Raw genomic sequence first — 23,224 nt, 5'->3', positions numbered from 1 at the left:
GTTCTGAGCACACATAGCCACTGAAGTTTCGTATTTGATTAAAAAATAAAAGCACTTTGTTTGAAAAACAAAAACAAACAAACACTTTTAAAGTTATTTTTTGAGTAAAAAGATGAAATACAGTACTGTTTTTCATGATTAGGCAGCTTATTTATTATTATTTTTTTTACTACATACATAACTACATATTATGTAATATTACATATTACTTACATACATACATAACTACATATACCCCTGAATCATAGCGACAGACATTTCTATGGTTCAGACCTTGAACTGGACCTCTCTGAATGCTAATTGGGTAACCTGCGCTAGTGTTATACAATTATTACAATTATGCACTTGTTTTTAATGATTAATAATGATCACTGTACACCCATGCAAGAATAAATAATCAAACACATTCACACACTTACCCACAAAGTCCCAGACGGACACATTCACACACTTACCCACAAAGTCCCAGACGAACACGTTCCTCTGGAAGAGGCGGGTGGAGCGAAGGCCGTGGAGGAAGAACTTGTGCAGCGCCTGCACCAGCCCCCCCTCCCCACACAGCAGCACCGTCAGGTTCTCCCTCTGAAGGACAACACAGCGCTCTAGCTCCACATGCACATGGTGTCGCAACACATGTCGATTCATTAAAAGTGTGTTTGGTTGATGGTTTGTTTTGATGGCTGCACACCTGTGGTGCATTGAGAACATATTATATATATATCCATATGCACAGGTTAAACTAGCCATCACGACACACACTGGGGCCAGTGTCCAACCTCACCACCCTGGAGCCCCGTGAAAGCAACTAGGTGGCGTGTAGCAACTGACACACAGTGGCCAGTGTAACACTGTCACACAGTGGCCAGTGTAACACTGTCACCCACTGGCCAGTGTAACACTGTCACACAGTGGCCAGTGTAACACTGTCACCCACTGGCCAGTGTAACACTGTCACACAGTGGCCAGTGTAACACTGTCACACAGTGGCCAGTGTAACACTGTCACACAGTGGCCAGTGTAACACTGTCACACAGTGGCCAGTGTAACACTGTCACCCACTGGCCAGTGTAACACTGTCACACAGTGGCCAGTGTAACACTGTCACACAGTGGCCAGTGTAACACTGTCACACAGTGGCCAGTGTAACACTGTCACCCACTGGCCAGTGTAACACTGTCACACAGTGGCCAGTGTAACACTGTCACACAGTGGCCAGTGTAACACTGTCACACAGTGGCCAGTGTAACACTGTCACCCACTGGCCAGTGTAACACTGTCACACAGTGGCCAGTGTAACACTGTCACACAGTGGCCAGTGTAACACTGTCACACAGTGGCCAGTGTAACACTGTCTCACACTGGCCAGTGTAACACTGTCACACAGTGGCCAGTGTAACACTGTCTCACACTGGCCAGTGTAACACTGTCTCACACTGGCCAGTGTAACAATGTCATACACTGGCCTTTCCATGCTGTTGTCTTAAGCAGACTCTGAATGGTCCTGTTTGATACCTCCTGCTCCGGCTTGTGGAAGTGCTTCACCAGGTTGTTGGCCGCCTCCCTCATCTCCTCCTGGACCTCAGCGGACAGGATCTCTGTTCACCAATGGGAAGACGGATGGAACAAAGGAGACACAGAGGGGAGGTAGACGGTAGAAGTAGCGTCACATTTCATGACAGTAAGTTAACAAAAGGTTGGATGGGAACTGGGTAAGATGCCCCACTTTCTGCAGAGGACCTGTAGGCATCCTGGAGCCAGAAGCAGACCTGCTTATTGTTAAAGCTGCTGCTACAGAGCTGTTGTGCTCTCCTCTCAGGGTACGTACTGCTGCGTCCTCGGAGGGATCCCAACACCGCCTGCACAGCATGAGGCGGAGAACCCACTTCGGCAGGAGGTGTCCCGGACCATTTCCCAGAATCCTCCTCTGCTCCCGGGGACACCAGCTGACCAATCAGAACCCTCTCCAAGCTTCCGTCCCCCACGCCCTTGCCCAGCCATCGGCCACAGGGGAACCTGTAGTGAAAAGAGATACGTTCATTTATGGTCTACCACTAAGGGTTAGGGTTAGGGTTACCCTAACCCTAACCCTAACCCTACCACTAAGCGTTGAGCCTTTAGTTAATTTATGGTCTACCACTAAGGGTTAGGGTTAGGGTAACCCTAACCCTAACCCTTAGTGGTAGGGTTAGGGTTAGGGTTACCCTAACCCTACCACTAAGCGTTGAGCCTTTAGTTCATTAAGACCCACGCTACATTTCTGACATTGTCAACGTCGAGTTGTAAAACAGCCATCATTTTGTTTAACTCACCCCCTCTGTGGTCGAGGCGTGTTTGCAAATTGCAAGTTGGCTATCAGTTGCCATCCACTGTATTCCAGAGATTAACTCCCATAGCGGTGCCTCTCACCAATAGAGCCCACATGAACACATCCACAGGCTTCACATGTACTCATTAGGCTGAATTCTAGTGAAAATAGTGTCCGCGTGTAAGGCAGTGTAATAATTCAGAATTCTGAGCGTAACAGTTCTATGAATTGAGAGGGTGAGTGTAGCAGAGGGTGAGTGTAGCAGAGGGTGAGTGTATGAGAGGGTGAATGTAGCAGAGGGTGAGTGTATGAGAGGGTGTTCCAGCCGATTGGAAAGCAGGCTAAAGGGCTGATTATGGTCCCACATTGACGCAATGCAAGGGCGTTACGGACCCGTTACGTCCTTGCGGACCCTCCTTGCGTCCACCACGAGGGCCTGACGTGCGCCTCCCAAAAATTGTAACCTTGCGTTGAGGCGACGAGCCGCAAGGGCTGTCCACCCTGTGGTCACATCCACCCTGTGGTCACATCCACCCTGTGGTCCCATCCACCCTGTGGTCACATCCACCCTGTGGTCCACATCCACCCTGTGGTCCACATCCACCCTGTGGTCACATCCACCCTGTGGTCCACATCCACCCTGTGGTCACATCCACCCTGTGGTCCACATCCACCCTGTGGTCAGCCTGGACATCCAGCCTGGACATCCAGCCTGGACAGGGTGCCTGAGCAGCTGAACAGGGAACGACATCAGCAGAGCACTGCTTACTTGTACGTGTGTCCGGTGATCTCGTTGTAGACGACCACACACTCGATGAAGCACTTGGCCAGCAGGCCGGCGTCGTCCTGGCCCAGCGTCAGCGTGCTGAGACGGCCCAGGCTCTGACACTGAGAGAGAGCTGCATTACTACTGACACTGAGAGAGAGCTGCATTACTACTGACACTGAGAGAGAGCTGCATTACTACTGACACTGAGGAGAGCTGCATTACTACTGACACTGAGAGAGAGCTGCATTACTACTGACACTGAGAGAGAGCTGCATTACTACTGACACAGAGAGCTGCATTACTACTGACACTGAGAGAGAGCTGCATTACTACTGACACTGAGAGAGAGCTGCATTACTACTGACACAGAGAGCTGCATTACTACTGACACTGAGAGAGAGCTGCATTACTACTGACACTGAGAGAGAGCTGCATTACTACTGACACAGAGAGCTGCATTACTACTGACACTGAGAGAGAGCTGCATTACTACTGACACTGAGAGAGAGCTGCATTACTACTGACACAGAGAGCTGCATTACTACTGACACAGAGAGCTGCATTACTACTGACACTGAGAGAGAGCTGCATTACTACTGACACTGAGAGAGAGCTGCATTACTACTGACACTGAGAGAGCTGCATTACTACTGACACTGAGGAGAGAGCTGCATTACTACTGACACAGAGAGCTGCATTACTACTGACACTGAGAGAGAGCTGCATTACTACTGACACTGAGAGAGAGCTGCATTACTACTGACACAGAGAGCTGCATTACTACTGACACTGAGAGAGAGCTGCATTACTACTGACACTGAGAGAGAGCTGCATTACTACTGACACAGAGAGCTGCATTACTACTGACACTGAGAGAGAGCTGCATTACTACTGACACAGAGAGCTGCATTACTACTGACACTGAGAGAGAGCTGCATTACTACTGACACTGAGAGAGAGCTGCATTACTACTGACACTGAGAGAGAGCTGCATTACTACTGACACTGAGAGAGAGCTGCATTACTACTGACACTGAGAGAGAGCTGCATTACTACTGACACTGAGAGAGAGCTGCATTACTACTGACACTGAGAGGAGAGCTGCATTACTACTGACACTGAGAGAGAGCTGCATTACTACTGACACTGAGAGAGAGCTGCATTACTACTGACACTGAGAGAGAGCTGCATTACTACTGACACTGAGAGAGAGCTGCATTACTACTGACACTGAGAGGAGAGCTGCATTACTACTGACACTGAGAGAGAGCTGCATTACTACTGACACTGAGAGAGAGCTGCATTACTACTGCTATCATCACCCTGGAGCCTGGAGCTCCATAGCAAGACCATGATGGATCCACTTCATCCATATAGCGTCAACACATTTATATGGATTAATATTACACTAAATATCATAAATAAATCATAAAACAACCAGATCATAATAATGAATGACTATTCAAGGCATAACAACTGCAATTTTTGGGAAGTGAAAGTCGTTGTCTGAATGAATTATCTGCGTCCAGTGAGACCATTTGCATGTTGACCCATAAGGCCGTGAGCAGCAGGACGAGGTGAGGAACCGCTGAGGACTGACCTGGAAGAAGACCTCCTGGGTGTTTGAGGACCGCTGAGGGACTGACCTGGAAGAAGACCTCCTGGGTGTTTGAGGACCGCTGAGGGACTGACCTGGAAGAAGACCTCCTGGGTGTTTGAGGACCACTGAGGGACTGACCTGGAAGAAGACCTCCTGGGTGTTTGAGGACCGCTGAGGGACTGACCTGGAAGAAGACCTCCTGGGTGTTTGAGGACCACTGAGGGACTGACCTGGAAGAAGACCTCCTGGGTGTTGGAGGACCGCTGAGGGACTGACCTGGAAGAAGACCTCCTGGGTGTTGGAGGACCGCTGAGGGACTGACCTGGAAGAAGACCTCCTGGGTGTTCTTGGGGATCTGTCGGAGCCCCGAGTCCCCGAGCTCTCCGGACACACAAACCCAGGGGTTGACCGTTGTCATGGCGATGCTGAGCTTCTTCATGGGGATGATGACAACGCGATACGGAATACCTTGAAGAGAGGAGCACGTCACTTCTGATAACATCTGTTCAGGTCTACATGTTTATATACTTATATATACTGTATATATAAATAAATATATTAGGGCTGTCAAACGATTACTTTAATCGCATAGTATTGGTGAGTTAACTCACGATTAATCACATTAAAAAAATTATATTTTAAGTCCACTCCAATTGTAGATGGAGTTGGATGGAGTTGTAGTTGGAGATTATAAAATGGAATGACACATTATCATTCATACCAAATGTACTTAATAAGCAAAAACTAGACCAAGTGGTCTTGAGGAGTTTTATTGACTCACTCAGTGTGGGTTGAATATAAACTTACAGAACACCACAGATTGGGGAATTGTAAACACTTACTGCAATTGTAATAAGGCAGTGACTTACGTGTAACTTAATGTAAAGTAAGTTGAACTAAAAACAAAAATTAATTCTGATATGAATGTTGACATTCTGTTGGCAAAACCTTTCAAAATCAGTAAAAAAAGAATGGGTGTTAATGCGTCTATGTTTTTATCAAATTAAAATAAGATTGTGTTAACGCGTTATAATCGTGCATATTTTAACAGCCCTAAGATATAAATAATGACAGGAGATCACACACATAGCTAAAATAAACTCTGTAACCTGCTGTATGGGAAAGTACTCTTTCCTATACTTTGTCTTGTGGAATGGCTTCCCTTCCAACTTCAATTGTTGAGCTCCTCCTACTTTCATTTTAAATCTTCAATAAAAATGCTTAGCAAACTCATAAACAAAATCAAAGATCCTTGAAGTAGGAATATTGGAGTAGGAATATTGTATGTTTGTGTGTCTGCTTGTCTTTCCTCAATGTTTTATGTATTGTTTCTGCCCTTACATCTTAAGGACCACAATGGAAACAAGCCTTTGGGCTTTATTGTGTTTTTAAAAATATATATATTTATCTGACCATATATAAAGACAATACCAACTTTGATGACTTGGTTCATTTAGAAAACACAGGTTTTCTTTTTTAATTTCCGGCCCACAGCAACAATATATATTAACCAAACCCTGAACAACATTAATAATATAAGCTGTTCTAAGTTCATTTATTTTAGGGCTACTGACTGATGGAGGACACAGAGCCTACTGACTGATGGAGGACACAGAGCCTACTGACTGATGGAGGACACAGAGCCTACTGACTGATGGAGGACACAGAGCCTACTGACTGATGGAGGACACAGAGCCTACTGACTGATGGAGGACACAGAGCCTACTGACTGATGGAGGACACAGAGCCTACTGACTGATGGAGGACACAGAGCCTACTGACTGATGGAGGACACAGAGCCTACTGACTGATGGAGGACACAGAGCCTACTGACTGATGGAGGACACAGAGCCTACTGACTGATGGCGGTGAAGAGGCGGGTGAAGCAGAGGTAGTCCACCGTGTTCAGAGACAGGAGGTGGAACAGGAACTGCTCTCGCTCCTCCTCACACAGCAGGAAGGCGTGGGGCCGGTACAGCTGCCTGCAGCAGACAAACACAACCAGGAGGAGATGACATCAACAGTAGTACTGGTGGAGGGTGGTGACCAGCCATCACCTCCCACACCGAAGGACGTCTCCTTCATGGCAGCATGGACCAGCCTCACGTACCAGGTCCCTCAGTCTACCAGCAACCCACATCCCACCGCGGGCCCCTGAAGACCACTCGGGAGAAGCAGCCACACAGGGGCGCTGTGACACCAGTGGAATAACACCCTTGTTTAGACTTAGATTTAGACTGGATTTTTCAAGTAAGAAGGTCTTCAGATATAGTTGCTCATGAAGCGGCTGAATATGGTATTGACCCCATAAGTACGACTGGGGTCAATGCAGAGCAGGAGCCAGGGGGTCAAAAGTAATGAGTCAGGGCACCCTGTCCAGGGCATCTCCTTTAACCCACTTTCCTGTTCATCAAACAGTTATATACATTTATATATATATGTACACATGTCTCTTATGCAACATTTGTCTTGGTTCCACTCTTACAGCTCTATGGGCGGGGGTCATAGATCATTCTACTGGACGTGTTCCTGTGTGTTGTCATGTCGTTGTCATGGTGATGTATGGTGTTTGAGATGGGGGTTCAGGGGTCAGAGGTCGAGGGCTCTTGCCTGAGCAGCTCCTGGTCGGAGAGCAGCTCCTTGAGATGTTTGGAGAGGAGCTTCTTCTCCAGCGCCAGGTGGATCCAGGCCCGGACCAGAGCCACCTCAGACAGACCTTCACTCATCCTCTGGACGAACCTGAGGAGCAGGTCAGCAGCACAACGTGTGACGTACACTGTATTAACATAGCCCTCAAACACGGTTATACTCACACAGGCCCATTGGTGCTGAAGGAACCATTAGGAGCTAAGAGTGAATAAAGTGTGTCAAAAACACACTGGCCCATTGGTGCTGAAGGAACCGTTAGGAGCTAAGAGTGAATAAAGTGTGTCAAAAACACACTGGCCCATTGGTGCTGAAGGAACCGTTAGGTGTTATTTGGAGTACATTGTCTCACTTTGAGACTATTTTGATTTTAGACTTCTGCTGGCTCAGTTCTGACCAATCACACTCTCTTCTGTGATTGGTTGGGGGACTTGTCAGTTCCACGTGCTGGGATTCAACTCTGGAGTCCACAGATACTGTGGGAACACCTCAAGATCCAAATAACACAACCTTGAATTGCAGAGCAGGGCCTGAGGAACCTGAGGAACCATACCTCATGTCCTGCAGCAGCGTGTCCTTCACAGGGGCCAGCGAGTCCTCCTCAGACCTTCTGGGTTCCTGCCCAGAGACCCCTAGACCAGAACCAGAACCAGATCTTACACAACAACACAACCTAATCCTTTCTAGGTGCTCTATTAAACACTTGAGTTATGAAATATATTGTGTCAAAGTGTCAAGAGTGACAGTACTAATATCCCTGCTGACATCTTATGTGGCTCTATCTCACACACAAACACCCACACACATGCACACACCCACAATATTCCCCACACTAGTACGGTGATGACTGCCGGCCTCCCACAGACCTGAGGGCGGGGCCAGCGCGTCGCTCTTCCCCCTGACCGCCTGGTAGTGGAGCAGGTGGGACCACAGCGTGGAGGGCCCCTGGGAGACGAGCACAGGCCCTCGGGCTGTAAAGGCCTCTTCACATTCACATTCAGTTCTTCACAGGTAGCCAGAGATTACAGCGCACAAGTGTCAGTGTTTGTTGTGTTGTGATGGCACTCCTTTTGAATAAGGGACAATTCAGAACTCAACAAAAAGTAATTTAAAGTGTGTTTCCCTCACACTAACCGGCGCTAGGCTATTGGAACTCGCCAAGTCATCGGTAGCGGCTAACAGAAAGCAGACGCTAACCCAGTGACGACCACTGCTTTACGCACAGCGTAAACTAAACAACTCCTCTGAACCTGGGTAAACAGAAATAAACATAACCCGATTAATATACAGAAACGCTAAGGCCCAGATGACTTACTAGTGCACCTTCTGAACTAGAGGAGAGGAGTGAGTGAGTGAGAGAGAGTGAGTGTGAGAGAGACAGAGTGAGAGAGACAGTGAGAGTGAGAGAGAGAGAGAGAGACATACAGAATGAGAGAGACAGTGAGAGTGAGAGAGAGAGAGACATACAGAATGAGAGAGACAGTGAGAGTGAGAGAGACAGTGAGAGTGAGCGAGAGAGAGAGAGAGTGAGACCGAGTGAGAGAGAGAGAGAGACAGACAGAGAGAGAGACAGAGAGAGAGAGAGAGAGAGAGAGACAGTGAGAGTGAGACCTGTTTGAGCTGCAGGCCGTGGCCCCAGGTCCTCTCCAGCAGGTCACACAGACCCTGGATCAGCGTCCTCTCCTGCAGGCCGGAGAGGTCCCCCGGGCCCCCCCCCTCCAGGCTCTCCTTCCCTATCCGCTCCACCAGCATGCGCTTGGTCTTCACACACACACACACACACACACACACACACACACGTTCAAAGCAGTAGGTAAGTGCTAAGGTAGATGACCATGGTTGCTAGTCAACCAAAACAAACGAAGAGCCAAGTACCCAATAATAAGAATAAACACGATGATTATGGAGTGTGTGTGAGGCCGCTTTAAGCAGTCAGACCGATTGGACTCCATCGATGCACAAAGCTTGAATCAGCGGTCACCACACAGAGCTCCCACTGGCTCTGTGAATCATTATCCTTAAAACGTTTTAATTATCTTCACCCTCTGTACTGTTTTTTGGGGATCCAAGTAAAAGCAGCCTAGGTGGAGCGATGGAGTCCCTAGATGGTGTAGCGAGGGACCCTGATACATGCTCTGACCTTCAGGTGACCCTGATACATGAACTGACCTTCAGGGACCCTGATACATGTACTGACCTTCAGGGACGCTGATACATGCTCTGACATTCAGGTGACCCTGATACATGCTCTGACCTTCAGGTGAAGTTGATACATGCACTGACCTTCATGTGAACTTGATACATGCACTGACCTTCAGGTGACCCTGATACATGAACTGACCTTCAGGTGACCCTGATACATGCTCTGACCTTCAGGTGACCCTGATACATGCACTGACCTTCAGGCGACACTCGTTCAGGAGCCCGTAGACAAACTCCCTGTGGGTTTGAGTGACAGCTGAAGGGGAGGGGTCCAACAGTCTGGAATAACACAGGTTCCTCCTCCCGAACGAGCACTTCTGTAAAGCAGAGACCAGGGGCCGTATTCACAAAGAATCTTAGGGCTAAAAGTAGGTCCTAAGTGGCGAATTTAGGAGAAACTCCTAAAAAAATATAGGCTAAATCGTGAGGTATCAAACGTGTGGTTGAATTAGTGTGGGATGCAATAACAAACAAACAGGAATTAACCCGATTAGTTCCGATATAAAATGTTTGGCAACACTTATATTTAGCAACAGGGAAGATGGAACTTTGCAATGCAGACAATTTAAGAATGTCGCAACCATCAGTCAGCCGTGCCCTAAACCAAACCATCAACATGCTCTCTAGACCACATATCATCAACAGTTGATCCGGTTTCCTTTTGGACAATCAACAACTACACAGGGTCAAAGCCAACCTCATGGCAATCGCAGGTATGCCCGTTGTGGTCGGTGCTATTGGCGGGACGCACATCAAAATCATTGCGCCATCAACAGATGAGGAAGCGGTCTGAGGCAGCTTTTTGAGAGGCACCATGAACCAGCTGGATCACCTGCTGGGTGACAGTGGCTATCCCTGCAAGACGTGGCTCTTGACACCCTATCTCAATCCACAACCGGGAGCACAGTTAAAGTATAACATGTAAATGATTACAAGCATTATGATTGATTACGATAAGAGCACACAAATCTAAATGTAAAATATAAATCCCCAAATATAATCCCCCTCCTCTCCAGCACAAACTGGGCCAGCAGTAGCAGTTGGTCCTGGAACCAGTTGGGCTTTCGCTTGTGTTTCACGTCTTTTTGTCTCTGCTTTCCTTCATCGTGATAGGAGGACTTGAACGGTGGTATGGGCTGATATTTAAAGTGTTTAAGTGCTGGAAATATGCTCATTGGATTATAGTTTGCAGGGTGCTTTTAATTACTTCCTTGATATAATGCAATTGACGTATTTCTATTGTTGGCTTTCTCTTTCTCTTTAACGTGCATACAACGTCATTATCGTGGTCTGACAAACGTGTCATCATGCGTGTATTCTGCTAACTGCACTGACCATAACTATTTGATAGGACTTCATTTGTAGCCTCGGCTATTTCCTTATTTTTCGTTGATTGCAGGTGAGTTTCAACGAGACCGCCGGCACTCAACAACCAATCACCGTACTGACCGCTTCTAAACTTGCGCACGAGAATCGACGTAAGGGGGCGTTAGGGGGCGTTACTCTCAATTCACTCTTAGTGATTTATCCTTAGTATGAGTCGGTCTCAGCGGCTTTGTGAATTTAAGAAAAAACTCCTACATAAAAACTTTTAGCGCGAGTTAGGAGCACTCCTAGCGGTGAGATAAAAAGCGTTGTGAATACGGCCCCTGATCAGTAACAGGAAGTCATACATAAGACAACATCATGGAGTCATAACTCACTCTGAACATCATGGAGTCATAGACTCACTCTGAACATCATGGAGTCATAACTCACTCTGAACATCATGGAGTCATAGACTCACTCTGAACATCATGGAGTCATAACTCACTCTGAACATCATGGAGTCATACATAAGACTCATGGAGTCATAGACTCATGGAGTCATAGACTCACCACTGGGATGACCTTTAAATCCTTTGAACAGCAGGCGTCACATTCCTTCATAGAGACTAAAGCCCCATGAAGCGTCTACACATGCAGTGTGTGTGTGTGTGTGTGTGTGTGTGATATTACGTGGTTCTGGTCGTTGTCGGTTCCGGTGGGTTCCCTGTTTGTGCTTCTCTTGGGTTCTGTCCATCGTGACCCGGTAGCCCGACCCGCCCTCCTGTTGATTTAAATTAACATAATTACTAATGTATACACATATACATTTAAACACACACACACATACATACATACAGGGGCGGAGCTATGGGCCCCGGGCCCTCCGCCGTGTCACAGGGGGCCCCTCCCATGCTCACTCCTTTTCAATAAAGTGGAATGAATGGATGAATAGTTGAGGCCTGTTTACGTGTTAGGTTGCAAAGTGCCATTTTCACTTTTCCTCAAACTCAAACTACCAACATTTTGAACACAAAATATATAGGCTAGAGTATAGATTATAAAAGGAAAAATATATACATAAAATCCATAAAATAAGGCTTATTTGAATCCATAAAATTAGGCTTATTGTAGCCAGGCCTTCTAATTGTTTGTTTATAATTTGTCCCTATCCATTCGTTCTTAGAACTTCTGATCTCTTAAAACTAATTAGTTCAATATTTTTGTTGTACTAGCCTATAGGCCTGTATTTCAGAAGTGGTTCAGTAGTGTGTATGTGGCTTTATTTAGTTGGGATCTTTGTAATATATGTTTATAGTTTAGCCTAACCCAGCCACTTAAGCCAGCTCAACTAGGTGCCGGTCCCAAGTGTAATGACGGCCTACAGTGTTCACTCCACTCTCCTCACTGGCATAGGCCGCAGACAGGCAGTGTGTGTGTGTGTGTGTGTGTGTGTGTGTGTGTGTGTTGGGGGGGGGCCCTTGACCCATTTCTTAAAGGGCCCTAAGCAGCCACGCCCTTGGGGGTGTGGCTGCTTACCTGTTGGGGGTGTGGCTGCTGAGCACGTGGGGCTGCAGGGCGGGGAAGAGGCCCGGCTGGTGCCGGCCCTGTCCGATCCTCATGTCCAGCAGGTGAGGGTGGACGGCCGTGTGGCTCGTCTTCAGGAGCCGCTGCTCCACCGCCTGGGCTGGAGACACAGAAGCAGAACCATCAGGTGACCAGGTGAGGTCCACACAGAACCATCAGGTGACCAGGTGAGGTCCACACAGAACCATCAGGTGACCAGGTGAGGTCCACACAGAACCATCAGGTGACCAGGTGAGGTCCACACAGAACCATCAGGTGACCAGGTGAGGTCCACACAGAACCATCAGGTGACCAGGTGAGGTCCACACAGAACCATCAGGTGACCAGGTGAGGACATGGTATCTTGCTAGAGGAGGACGTCCTCTTCTTATGTTCCTCAGTCAGTCAGCGGCGCTGGAATGAATTTCAAAGTGCGGGTGCGTCTAAATGCGTCTAAATGCGTCTAAATGCGCAATTCTCTCAGAGTTTTGAGACCAAAACAGATCAGCAGATTTCTTTGTGCACAACATTCAGCTTTGTAATATCCTCGACGCTCCACCCAAACACAAAATCCAAAACATAAATCATACAAGTTTTAAGAACAAATTCAGACGAAGGTACAGCAGCACAACGATCTGAAGTGTGGTGCTGGCTCAGAACGCTCGTGTAGCCTCTATGTTTTCTGGGGTCGAAGCATCCGATTGGCTGTTGGACGTGACTTTGTGACCAAGAGGCAAGAGCAGACGTAATTTAAAGTTACAACGCTGACCTAGTTCATGCTGCAACCACCACTGCAACGCCATGACGTGGACAAATATAATTATTAATTGTTGTTGTTTTTGTTTTGTTTTTTTAAGTGTTGGTGCGGTTGCACCACCTGCACCATGGAGCCCCTGACGTCTGTAGTAACACATCTGAACCAGGGGGGTCTGACCGGGGAACCCTGGTGTATAATTGGCCGGCTGTGGCTATTATCATTCCTGTGCCCAGAAAGTGGTATGTGAGTTGTCCTAATGACTACAGAGCAGTGGCTCTAACCTCAGTCATCGTGAAGGTGTTTGAGTGTCACTTGACCCTTCCCAGTTCTCATACAGACACAACAGGTCTGTTGAAGATGCTGTTTCTCTCTGCACTCACAACATCTTACACCTGGAAGGGACAGCTACATATGCATGGGTATGGTTTATTGATTTTAGTTCTGCTTTTAATAACATCATCCCAAAGAGATTGTGTGACAAACTCCTGGGGCTGGGTGTTAAGGAGTCCATGTGCAGATGGATCCTTGACTTCTTCACTGACAGATCTCAGGTGGTTAGGGTTAATAATCTTTTATCTAAATCAATGTCTACTAGCATTGGTGCCCCCCAGGGGTGCGTTTTGTCGCCTCTCCTGTTCTCATTTTGTACAAATGACTGCATTTCTCACCATGACTCAGTGAGGATTAGATTTAGATTTAGATTTAGATTTAGATTTAGATTTAGATTTAGATTTCAGATGATCCCACTGTTGTAGGCCTCATCACCAACGACGGTGAATCATCTTACAAAGCAGAAGTGTCGTTGCTGGCAGAGTGGTGTTCCATTAACAACTTGACCCTCAACATCTCCAAGACCAAGGAGATGGTTGTTGATTTCAGGAGTCAAAATTTTAAACTGCTTCATCCCCTGGCCCTCAAGGACCAAGCGGTAGATTGGGTGGACAGCTTCAGGTTCCTTGGGACCACCATCTCCTCCAATCTTAAATGGAACACTAATGTCAGCCACATTGTGAAAAAAGGCCACCAGAGACCGTTCTTTTTAAAACAACTTAAAATATGTAAAGTGTCCAAGGCTGCGATGCTTCAGTTGTATAGGGCTGTGATAGAGAGTATCCTATATAGTATACTATATATATACTAGAGTATCCTCACTGTCTCTATCACTGTGGGGGGGGGGGGGGGGAACTGTGATAGAGAGTATCCTCACTGTCTCTATCACTGTGGGGGGGGGGGGGGGGGGAACTGTGATAGAGAGTATCCTCACTGTCTCTATCACTGTGGGGGGGTAACTGTGATAGAGAGTATCCTCACTGTCTCTATCACTGTGGGGGGGTAACTGTGATAGAGAGTATCCTCACTGTCTCTATCACTGTGGGGGGGTAACTGTGATAGAGAGTATCCTCACTGTCTCTATCACTGTGTGGGGGGTAACTGTTCAGCGGATGATGAGTCTGCTCTGAACAGGGTAGTTAGGTCAGCATCCAGGATCATTGGGCTAGACCTCCCCAATATCAGTGACATCTACAACACCCGTCTCGTCAAAACTGGACGGAAAATAGTCTTGGATTCATCTCACCCTGCTAGTTCCCTTTTCAGCCCTCTGCCATCAGGCAGAAGGTTCTGCATCAGGTCCAGAGCACCCCATTCTCAAACCTATCCTCAGGCTGAGGGCCCTTAATGCCCACGACACTCCTTATCTGCTCTGCTTACAGAGCTGTCCTTCTCCTCAGGGGATTTAAATGCACTAGCACTTTGTCTCGTATGTTCTCACTGGTAACAATGCATGTGTCTAGTTTGAATGTGATGTCTTTTGTGTATTTCCAGTCAGACTTGTTGTCTCCTTTGTTCTGTGTGGTCTTGTACTGTCCTGTGTGAGCCAATATCCCCAAAATCAATTCCAGACGATTTACGTCGTTTGGCAATAATAAAGACTTGACATGATGAAGAGAAGAGTCGTACATGGAAGAACGTTAGAGACAAAGTCCTGTTGCCGTCATCCGTCGTCATCCAGACGGAGTTAACCATACAGAAGCCTTCAGAACATCCTGGTGACCTTTGACCTGTCTGAAGGCCTGGACATTAGACCGCGCTTTGGGCCTTCACCCTGCGCCCCGTTCTCCACCCTGTTCTCTGTTCTCCACCCTGTTCTCTGTTCTCTGTTCTCCACCCTGTTCTCTGTTCTCTGTTCTCCACCCTGTTCTCTGTTCTCTGTTCTCCACCCTCTTCTCTGTTCTCTGTTCTCTGTTCTCCACCCTGTTCTCTGTTCTCTGTTCTCCACCCTGTTCTCTGTTCTCTGTTCTCCACCCTCTTCTCTGTTCTCTGTTCTCCACCCTCTTCTCTGTTCTCTGTTCTCCACCCTGTTCTCTGTTCTCTGTTCTCTGTTCTCTGTTCTCCACCCTCTTCTCTGTTCTCTGTTCTCCACCCTGTTCTCTGTTCTCTGTTCTCTGTTCTCTGTTCTCCACCCTCTTCTCTGTTCTCTGTTCTCCACCCGTTCTCTGTTCTCTGTTCTCTGTTCTCTGTTCTCCACCCTCTTCTCTGTTCTCTGTTCTCCACACTGTTCTCTGTTCTCTGTTCTCTGTTCTCCACCCTGTTCTCTGTTCTCTGTTCTCTGTTCTCCACCCTGTTCTCTGGGGTACTCAGGCCTCATCCTGGGGGAGGAGACCCTCTCTGATGGGGGAGGAGACCCTCTCTGATGGGGGGGAGGAGACCCTCTGTGATGGGGGAGGAGACCCTCTGTGATGGGGGGGAGACCCTCTGTGATGGGGGAGGAGACCCTCTGTGATGGGGGGGAGACCCTCTGTGATGGGGAGGAGACCCTCTGTGATGGGGGGGAGACCCTCTGTGATGGGGGGGAGACCCTCTGTGATGGGGGGGAGACCCTCTGTGATGGGGGAGGAGACCCTCTGTGATGGGGAGGAGACCCTCTGTGATGGGGGGGAGACCCTCTGTGATGGGGGAGGAGACCCTCTGTGAGGGAGAACTCACCCTCCTCGGAGAGCGCCTCCTGGTGGCCGCTCCGCCCCGGGGGCGCCCGCCGGCTGCGCTCCAGGCGCTGGTCAAACAGACGCTGGAGCGGCTCGCCGTCCACCCAGCGCGAGATCAACTTCCTGTCCACGAACGCTGAGAACATGGACGTCTCCAGGAAGCGGGACAGGAAGTGCAGGTGACTCACGGGCTGGATGGAAAGGAAGGAAGCCTGGGAGGAAAACAAGAGCGGTTAACGGTTAACCCTCCTAACCCAAACCCATCAGGTTAACCCATCAGGTTAACCCTCCTAACCCAAACCCATCAGGTTAACCCATCAGGTTAACCCTCCTAACCCAAACCCATCAGGTTAACCCATCAGGTTAACCCTCCTAACCCAAACCCATCAGGTTAACCCATCAGGTTAACCCTCCTAACCCATCAGGTTAACCCTCCTAACCCATCAGGTTAACCCTCTGGACCAGCAGCCCATCCTAACCCCATCAGGTTAACCATCTTGTATCACAACATCGGCGCACAATCATGTCCTACAATATTAATTCCCTAATAGTCATTGGATAATATTTTAAGATAATCCGACCTTAATATTGAGGGGATTGCCTATGCAGGTGAAGTGCGACTGTACAATAAGTCTTTTTACATTAAGATAAGGTGAAGGCGTACTTTGTCGAAGTTGCAGGTCCCCTCTGGGTTGCTGAGCCAGGCGTCCAGGCTGGTGGCGCTGTGCGTCACAAACTCCTCGTAGCGGCCGAACACGGCGGCCAGCCGCCCGGCCACCGCCTCCCTCAGCTGGACGTTCATCTGGGCCGCCTGCAGCTCCTTCTGCTCCCCGTCCTCCAGCGGCCCCGTCGGCCCCCCCCCGCCCGGCCGCCCCCCCGCCTGGCACCGCCGGGCGAGGGCCTGCAGCCGCTCCAACACCGCCAGCTCCTCGCCGCCCAGGTTCCCGTTCTGCCTGTCCTCTATCAGGTCCTCCAGCACCAGGGAGGAGGCGGGGGGGCGGGGGGAGGAGGTGGGGGGGCGGGGGGAGGAGGCGGGGGGGCGGGGGGAGGAGGCGGGCTGGGGGGTCACTCCGAAGCGCAGGAGCACCTCCCTCAGCTCCTGGGCCAGCTGCTCCTGGTCCGGGAAGGAGGGGAGGCCCTCTGGGACCTCCAGGCCCCGGTTATCAACGTCCACGAAACACAGCGTGGCCTGGAGGACAGACAGACAGACAGACAGGCACGCCGACAGAGAGACAGAGAGACACACAGACAGGCACGCAGACAGAGAGACAGACACGCAGACAGAGAGACAGAGAGACACACAGACAGGCACGCAGACAGACACGCAGACAGACACGTCATAGAAAGAAGGAACTTTCCAACTAGTGAGTATGATTAGCTGTGTGCTGTCTGAAGGAGAGGCCTCTCTGTGGACGTCTCTGCTGCTGAGCCGCTGGATGAAACAGACAGTGTGTCAGTCTTCAGCTTTAACCTTTAACACTGAACCCACTACCTACAGTCAGAACACACACTCATCTCATTCTATATCAGGACAGCATTATATTAATTATGAACAACAATTAGGCAAAGCCAGTACTTTGTGTTATGTGATATGTGGCGAGTAAGAGTGAATCCCAAAAAGATTTCGGCCCATCAACATTCTAATAAGAAGTCTGCGTAAAACATGTTTTTCATGCATTGTGCCATTAGTTTAGGACAATAATTAAGAATAAGATGATCAAACCACTAAGCGGACTGCTCCGCCGGCAGAGCAGCCGGAGGAGTCGGCATACGACCGAGAGGTCGGAACAATGGAGCGTCGGAGAAATGATATATACCCGAAATGAACTGACAGCTGTCTGCTGAAACATCGCTTTCTCGAATGAGTTTGTTGTTGCTGGTGACATAAAGAGGTCAACCGGTGGCTCTATTACCACTAGTTGAAATGGGTACAGCGCCACCTATCGTACCGGGGCATGACACGCTTCGGCCAATGAATCGATTTACTCACCGCCATGTATACGCGGACAATTGCAGTTGTCCAATTGAGGAGCATAATCGAGCTATGGCTTTAATCGAATTAAGCTGTGCATGTAAACGTACTGAATCACTAGGGTGTAGGGCGGTTCCACAGCTCTCACCAGGATGGCTCAACACGACTCTGCACCTAGGAGTGGGATGTGATGTCTGACTCTGACGGCGCTGTGTGGGAACTGACGGCAGACTGCGAGGACGGTGGACGGTGTTACTGAGGGTGGGAGGGATAATGGGGATTGGACTGAATTGAATTCTTAACTGATTGAGTAAGACTGCCTTTAAATCTCCAGCAGTAAACATAAGGATTCACTGTAAAAACGATAACTTGAGAGTGCTGGTCTTAAAAGGATTTTTACATTAAGTGAATATAAAACTACAAGTTGACTCCTATGATCTTGACTCCAATACAAAAGTTGTTCAGAATAAAATTCTGAACAAGACAAAGTCAGCATATTTTCAAATAGGGTGTGGCATCGAAATGGGCGTGGCCTGTCACTAAAATCGCGACAGTTCATAGACGCAATGTTTGATTTGAGCGCGACCGACTTAGTGGCCGTTGGGGACCAAAGTTCCAACTGCTCAAGTAAAATGAAGTCAATTGACAAAACAACATGGCCGCCAGAGGCTAGAAATCGTCAAAAATTGTCAAAATTTAACTTAACGTCAAAAGGCAGGGTTAACTTAACCCAATCATCATCAAACTTGGGATAGTCAAAGGCACATGGGTCAAGATGAAACTCTCCAAATTGTATCTCGAGATGGGCGTGGCCACTGACTAAAAGGACCACAGTTCATAGACGGAATGTTTGATTTGAGTGGTACCGACTTAGTGGCTGTTGGGGACCAAAGTTCCAACTGCTCAACTAAAATGGAGTTGATTGACAAAACAACATGGCCGCCAGAGGCTCAAAATCATCCAAAATTAACTTAATGCCAAAAAGCAAGGTTAACTTAAAGCAATCATCATCATCATTGTATCTATATCGGGCTATAGGGAGCGCTATAACAATTAACTGAAAATCCTACGCTCAATGTTAGGTGACTAAAGGCGGGGTTAACTTGAGTCAATCATCACACAAACTTGGTATACTTAAAGAAGCATAGGTCAAGGTTAACCTGGCTAAATCCATATGGTTCATCCATATAGGACCATAGGGGGTGCTACAGCAATTAATTTAAAACTTTAAAGACTCATAACTCCTCAGCCATTTGACTTACAGTCATGGAAGCCTATCACCAGATCTAAGCTGAGGCTATTCCAAAGCTGTCAGTTATGTTATTTTTAAGGTGTGGCAAGGAAATGGTTCCAAGGGACGGTTGACGGTAGCTTCCAAAGAAGTACCTTTACATTCTGCCAATGATTTCATTAGCCAAAGGTATTACTTCAGGATTCCTGATGGACAGGTTGGTTGCTCTTAGTAAGCAGAGAACCATTCTGCCCCAGCCATTGCCAATTTAGCCCACAATGATATGTTTTCGCTTGTTCTCTACCTGGTAGGATATTTTAAACTTTGAACTCTCCAACCCAATGTGTTACAACTATCGCTAATCCAAACAGCTATGCAAATCTATACGGTAAGAAACCCCAGAATACGCTGATCATCCTGATCAAATTTTGGATCAGTTTTCCCCAAAAACACTAACCAGTGTTGCAAGATTGGGCTGTTCCCCTCCCAATTGGGCTACTTTTCATCACTTTAGGCTGGAACAGTTAGCATTGGGCGGGTACATACAGTTTGGGCTGGTTTTGAAAAAAAAGTGTTAGTGAGATATACACTTGTACACAAGTGCCTTGTGTACAACCACCTAACTTAATAGTTATTACATTAATTTGGTCACATTCAAGTGTTTATTTTGCTCGAGCATTGGCCTTTTACGTGCCTATTTTGTGTGCTATGTATTAATGTCCGCTCATTGGTGTAAGACACATTTTCTGCTGCTGTCAGTGTGTTCTTTACACAGACCTTGTGAGGTGTGCGTGCGTGTGTGAGAGATAGAGGGACTGTCAGTTATGTCCAAAAATGCAAACTTTGAACAAGCATATCTCGTGAACGCTTTGACCTACAGTCATGAAACTTTGTTGACACATGCATATCCTCATGGTGAACAATTATGCCTCAAGAACCTATGACTTCCGGCGAACAGATTTGCCGCCATCTTGAATTTAGTTTAAAATATTAAATTCCCTAAGGATCCCAGGTTTTTTGACTTTGACAAAAATCCTTTAGCCCATATCGTCTATGGACCATTATCTTCAATCTGACTTAAAGATTAGTCTGTACAATACATTTTAAAGCACCCATGAGCCATTGACTTCTAAAAGGGGTGTGGTTTAAACCGTGAAAAGAGTTAAATGCTCATATCAACATCAAATTGGACTTCTATGATCTTGACTCCAATACAAAAGTTGTTCAGAATAAAATTCTGAACAAGACAAAGTCAGCATATTTTCAAATATGGTGTGGCATCGAAATGGGCGTGGCCTGTCACTAAAATCGCGACAGTTTATAGAGGCAATGTTTGATTTGAGCGGGACCGACTTAGTGGCTGTTGGGGACCAAAGTCTCAACTGCTCAACTAAAATGAAGTTGATTGACAAAACAACATGGCCGCCAGAGGCTAAAAATCATAAAAAATCGTCAAAATTTAACATAACGTCAAAAGGCAGGGTTAACTTAACCCAATCATCATCAAACTTGGGATAGTCACATGGGTCAAGATGAAACTCTCCAAATTGTATCTCGAGATGGGCGTGGCCACTGACTAAAATGACCACAGTTCATAGACGGAAGGTTTGATTTGAGTGGGACCGACTTAGTGGCTGTTGGGGACCAAAGTTCCAACTGCTCAACTAAAATGAAGTTGATTGACAAAACAACATGGCCGCCAGAGGCTCAAAATCATCCAAAATTAACTTAATGCCAAAAAGCAAGATTAACTTAAAGCAATCATCATCATCATTGTATCTATATCGGGCTATAGGGAGCGCTATAACAATTAACTGAAAATCCTACGCTCAATGTTAGGTGACTAAAGGCGGGGTTAACTTGAGTCAATCATCACACAAACTTGGTGTACTTAAAGAAGCATAGGTCAAGGTTAACCTGGCTAAATCCATATGGTTCATCCATATAGGACCATAGGGGGTGCTACAGCAATTAATTTAAAACTTTAAAGACTCATAACTCCTCAGCCATTTGACTTACAGTCATGGAAGCCTATCACCAGATCTAAGCTGAGGCTATTCCAAAACTGTCAGTTATGTTATTTTTAAGGTGTGGCAAGGAAATGGTTCCAAGGGACGGTTGACGGTAGCTTCCAAAGAAGTACCTTTACATTCTGCCAATGATTTCATTAGCCAAAGGTATTACTTCAGGATTCCTGATGGACAGGTTGGTTGCTCTTAGTAAGCAGAGAACCATTCTGCCCCAGCCATTGCCAATTTAGCCCACAATGATATGTTTTCGCTTGTTCTCTACCTGGTAGGATATTTTAAACTTTGAACTCTCCAACCCAATGTGTTACAACTATCGCTAATCCAAACAGCTATGCAAATCTATACGGTTAGAAACCCCAGAATACGCTGATCATCCTGATCAAATTTTGGATCAGTTTTCCCCAAAAACACTAACCAGTGTTGCAAGATTGGGCTGTTCCCCTCCCAATTGGGCTACTTTTCATCACTTTAGGCTGGAACAGTTAGCATTGGGCGGGTACATACAGTTTGGGCTGGTTTTGAAAAAAAGTTAGTGAGATATACAAAGTGCCTTGTGTACAACCACCTAACTTAATAGTTATTACATTAATTTGGTCACATTCAAATGTTTATTTTGATTGCCATTGTGGGAGTTGTCGTCTTCAATCCACAAGCGCCAAAAAGTCACTGTCTGCCTTTTCTCGGTCAAGAAGGCACCAAATTAGACATTTATGTTTCTATTCGACTAAATATATGACCCACTTTCAATACAGATTCATGTCTCCACCGGTGAAATTCTCCTTTAACATTAAGCAACCAGCAAGCAAACAACAAACTCAACAACAGTTTTCAGTGTTAGCCTCTGAAACACACGGTTGACAACACAACGTTTATGGGGCTGGGGGATCATAATGGAGAATGAGGTTTTATTTCTCCATCATCGTACCTCGTGGGGCAGGTTGAGGGCGGACCTCTGAACCCCGTCCCGGCCCTGGAGCCCCATCAGGAAGGGGACGGGGGCGTCCAGCAGGTGGTGCAGCGGGGCGGGCAGGACGGGGAGGTAGATGTGCTGCCACTGGAAGGGGAACAGCAGGCAGGTGATGCCCTCCGCCACCGTCATCAAACACTGCAGGTCTGGTGGGGGAGCAGAGCGGCTACACATTAACAGGACTGCACAGAGAGAGAGCTGAATGGTGCCCTCCCCGTCACGGCTCCCTCCCTCCCTCCTGAGAGGCCATGAAGATTCGCAATGAGCCAGCAGGGGTCTCAACTCTAAACTCTCAAACAAAGACGCAGGCAGATGCAGATATCTAAAAGAAAAGATCATCTCACAGAGCTCTAAATTACACTCAAAGTAAACTTCTTGCAGGGACAATCCCGGTCTGGGTGATGAAACCATCTGTCTGTCGTGGCTTTACTAAAACAACATTTGCCAATATCATTTTTCAAAATGACCTCCTTGTAACGATTCTAGCATTTAGCGCAAGCACGCCTGCAACGACTGTAGACAATGGCACATCGCCATTTAGCCATGTGCGTTTGAGAAGAACGACTTAAGAACACTACAAAATGCCTTATCGCAAAGTCTAAAGCTCTGTCGTTTTCCCACAACCCAACTCCCCCATAACTCGTACAGTTGATTTACTGCACGACAAATCAACTAACTGGGCTGTTTGTCCTCATCTGACGGCTGAACAGAGTCCAGGCCTAAAGCCCAAAGAGCGTCCAATAGGCTCCAGTGAGAGGGTTAAGTTAAGTTAAGTTAAGTAGGGTTAGGGTTAGGGGTAGGCTCCAGTGAGAGGGTTAAGTTAAGTTAAGTTAAGTAGGGTTAGGGTTAGGGGTAGGCTCCAGTGAGAGGGTTAAGTTAAGTTAAGTTAA

General features: G+C 47.4%; 1 protein-coding gene across 1 annotated transcript in view; it reads right to left on the bottom strand.

Annotated features, from left to right (window-relative positions):
- The window catches only part of LOC311357711 (DENN domain-containing protein 5B-like), a gene marked incomplete at its 5' end in the record, with an annotated part of 33,052 nt that overhangs the window by 3,609 nt on the left and 6,219 nt on the right, over nt 1–23,224 (bottom strand). The window contains 16 exons of the mRNA XM_084477742.1: nt 456–582; nt 1,513–1,595; nt 1,826–2,013; nt 3,075–3,193; nt 4,997–5,142; nt 6,535–6,656; nt 7,285–7,413; nt 7,874–7,952; nt 8,187–8,265; nt 8,932–9,081; nt 9,720–9,839; nt 11,521–11,611; nt 12,367–12,514; nt 16,136–16,346; nt 16,799–17,323; nt 22,293–22,480. Coding sequence (XP_084333868.1) covers nt 456–582; nt 1,513–1,595; nt 1,826–2,013; nt 3,075–3,193; nt 4,997–5,142; nt 6,535–6,656; nt 7,285–7,413; nt 7,874–7,952; nt 8,187–8,265; nt 8,932–9,081; nt 9,720–9,839; nt 11,521–11,611; nt 12,367–12,514; nt 16,136–16,346; nt 16,799–17,323; nt 22,293–22,480 — 2,505 coding nt within the window. The remainder of the gene's footprint in view (nt 1–455; nt 583–1,512; nt 1,596–1,825; nt 2,014–3,074; nt 3,194–4,996; nt 5,143–6,534; nt 6,657–7,284; nt 7,414–7,873; nt 7,953–8,186; nt 8,266–8,931; nt 9,082–9,719; nt 9,840–11,520; nt 11,612–12,366; nt 12,515–16,135; nt 16,347–16,798; nt 17,324–22,292; nt 22,481–23,224) is intronic.

Source organism: Micromesistius poutassou (genome assembly GCF_964030765.1).
Source record: "Micromesistius poutassou genome assembly, chromosome: 13".
NCBI lineage: Eukaryota > Metazoa > Chordata > Actinopteri > Gadiformes > Gadidae > Micromesistius > Micromesistius poutassou.
This window is presented reverse-complemented; position numbering and strand designations above follow the sequence as displayed.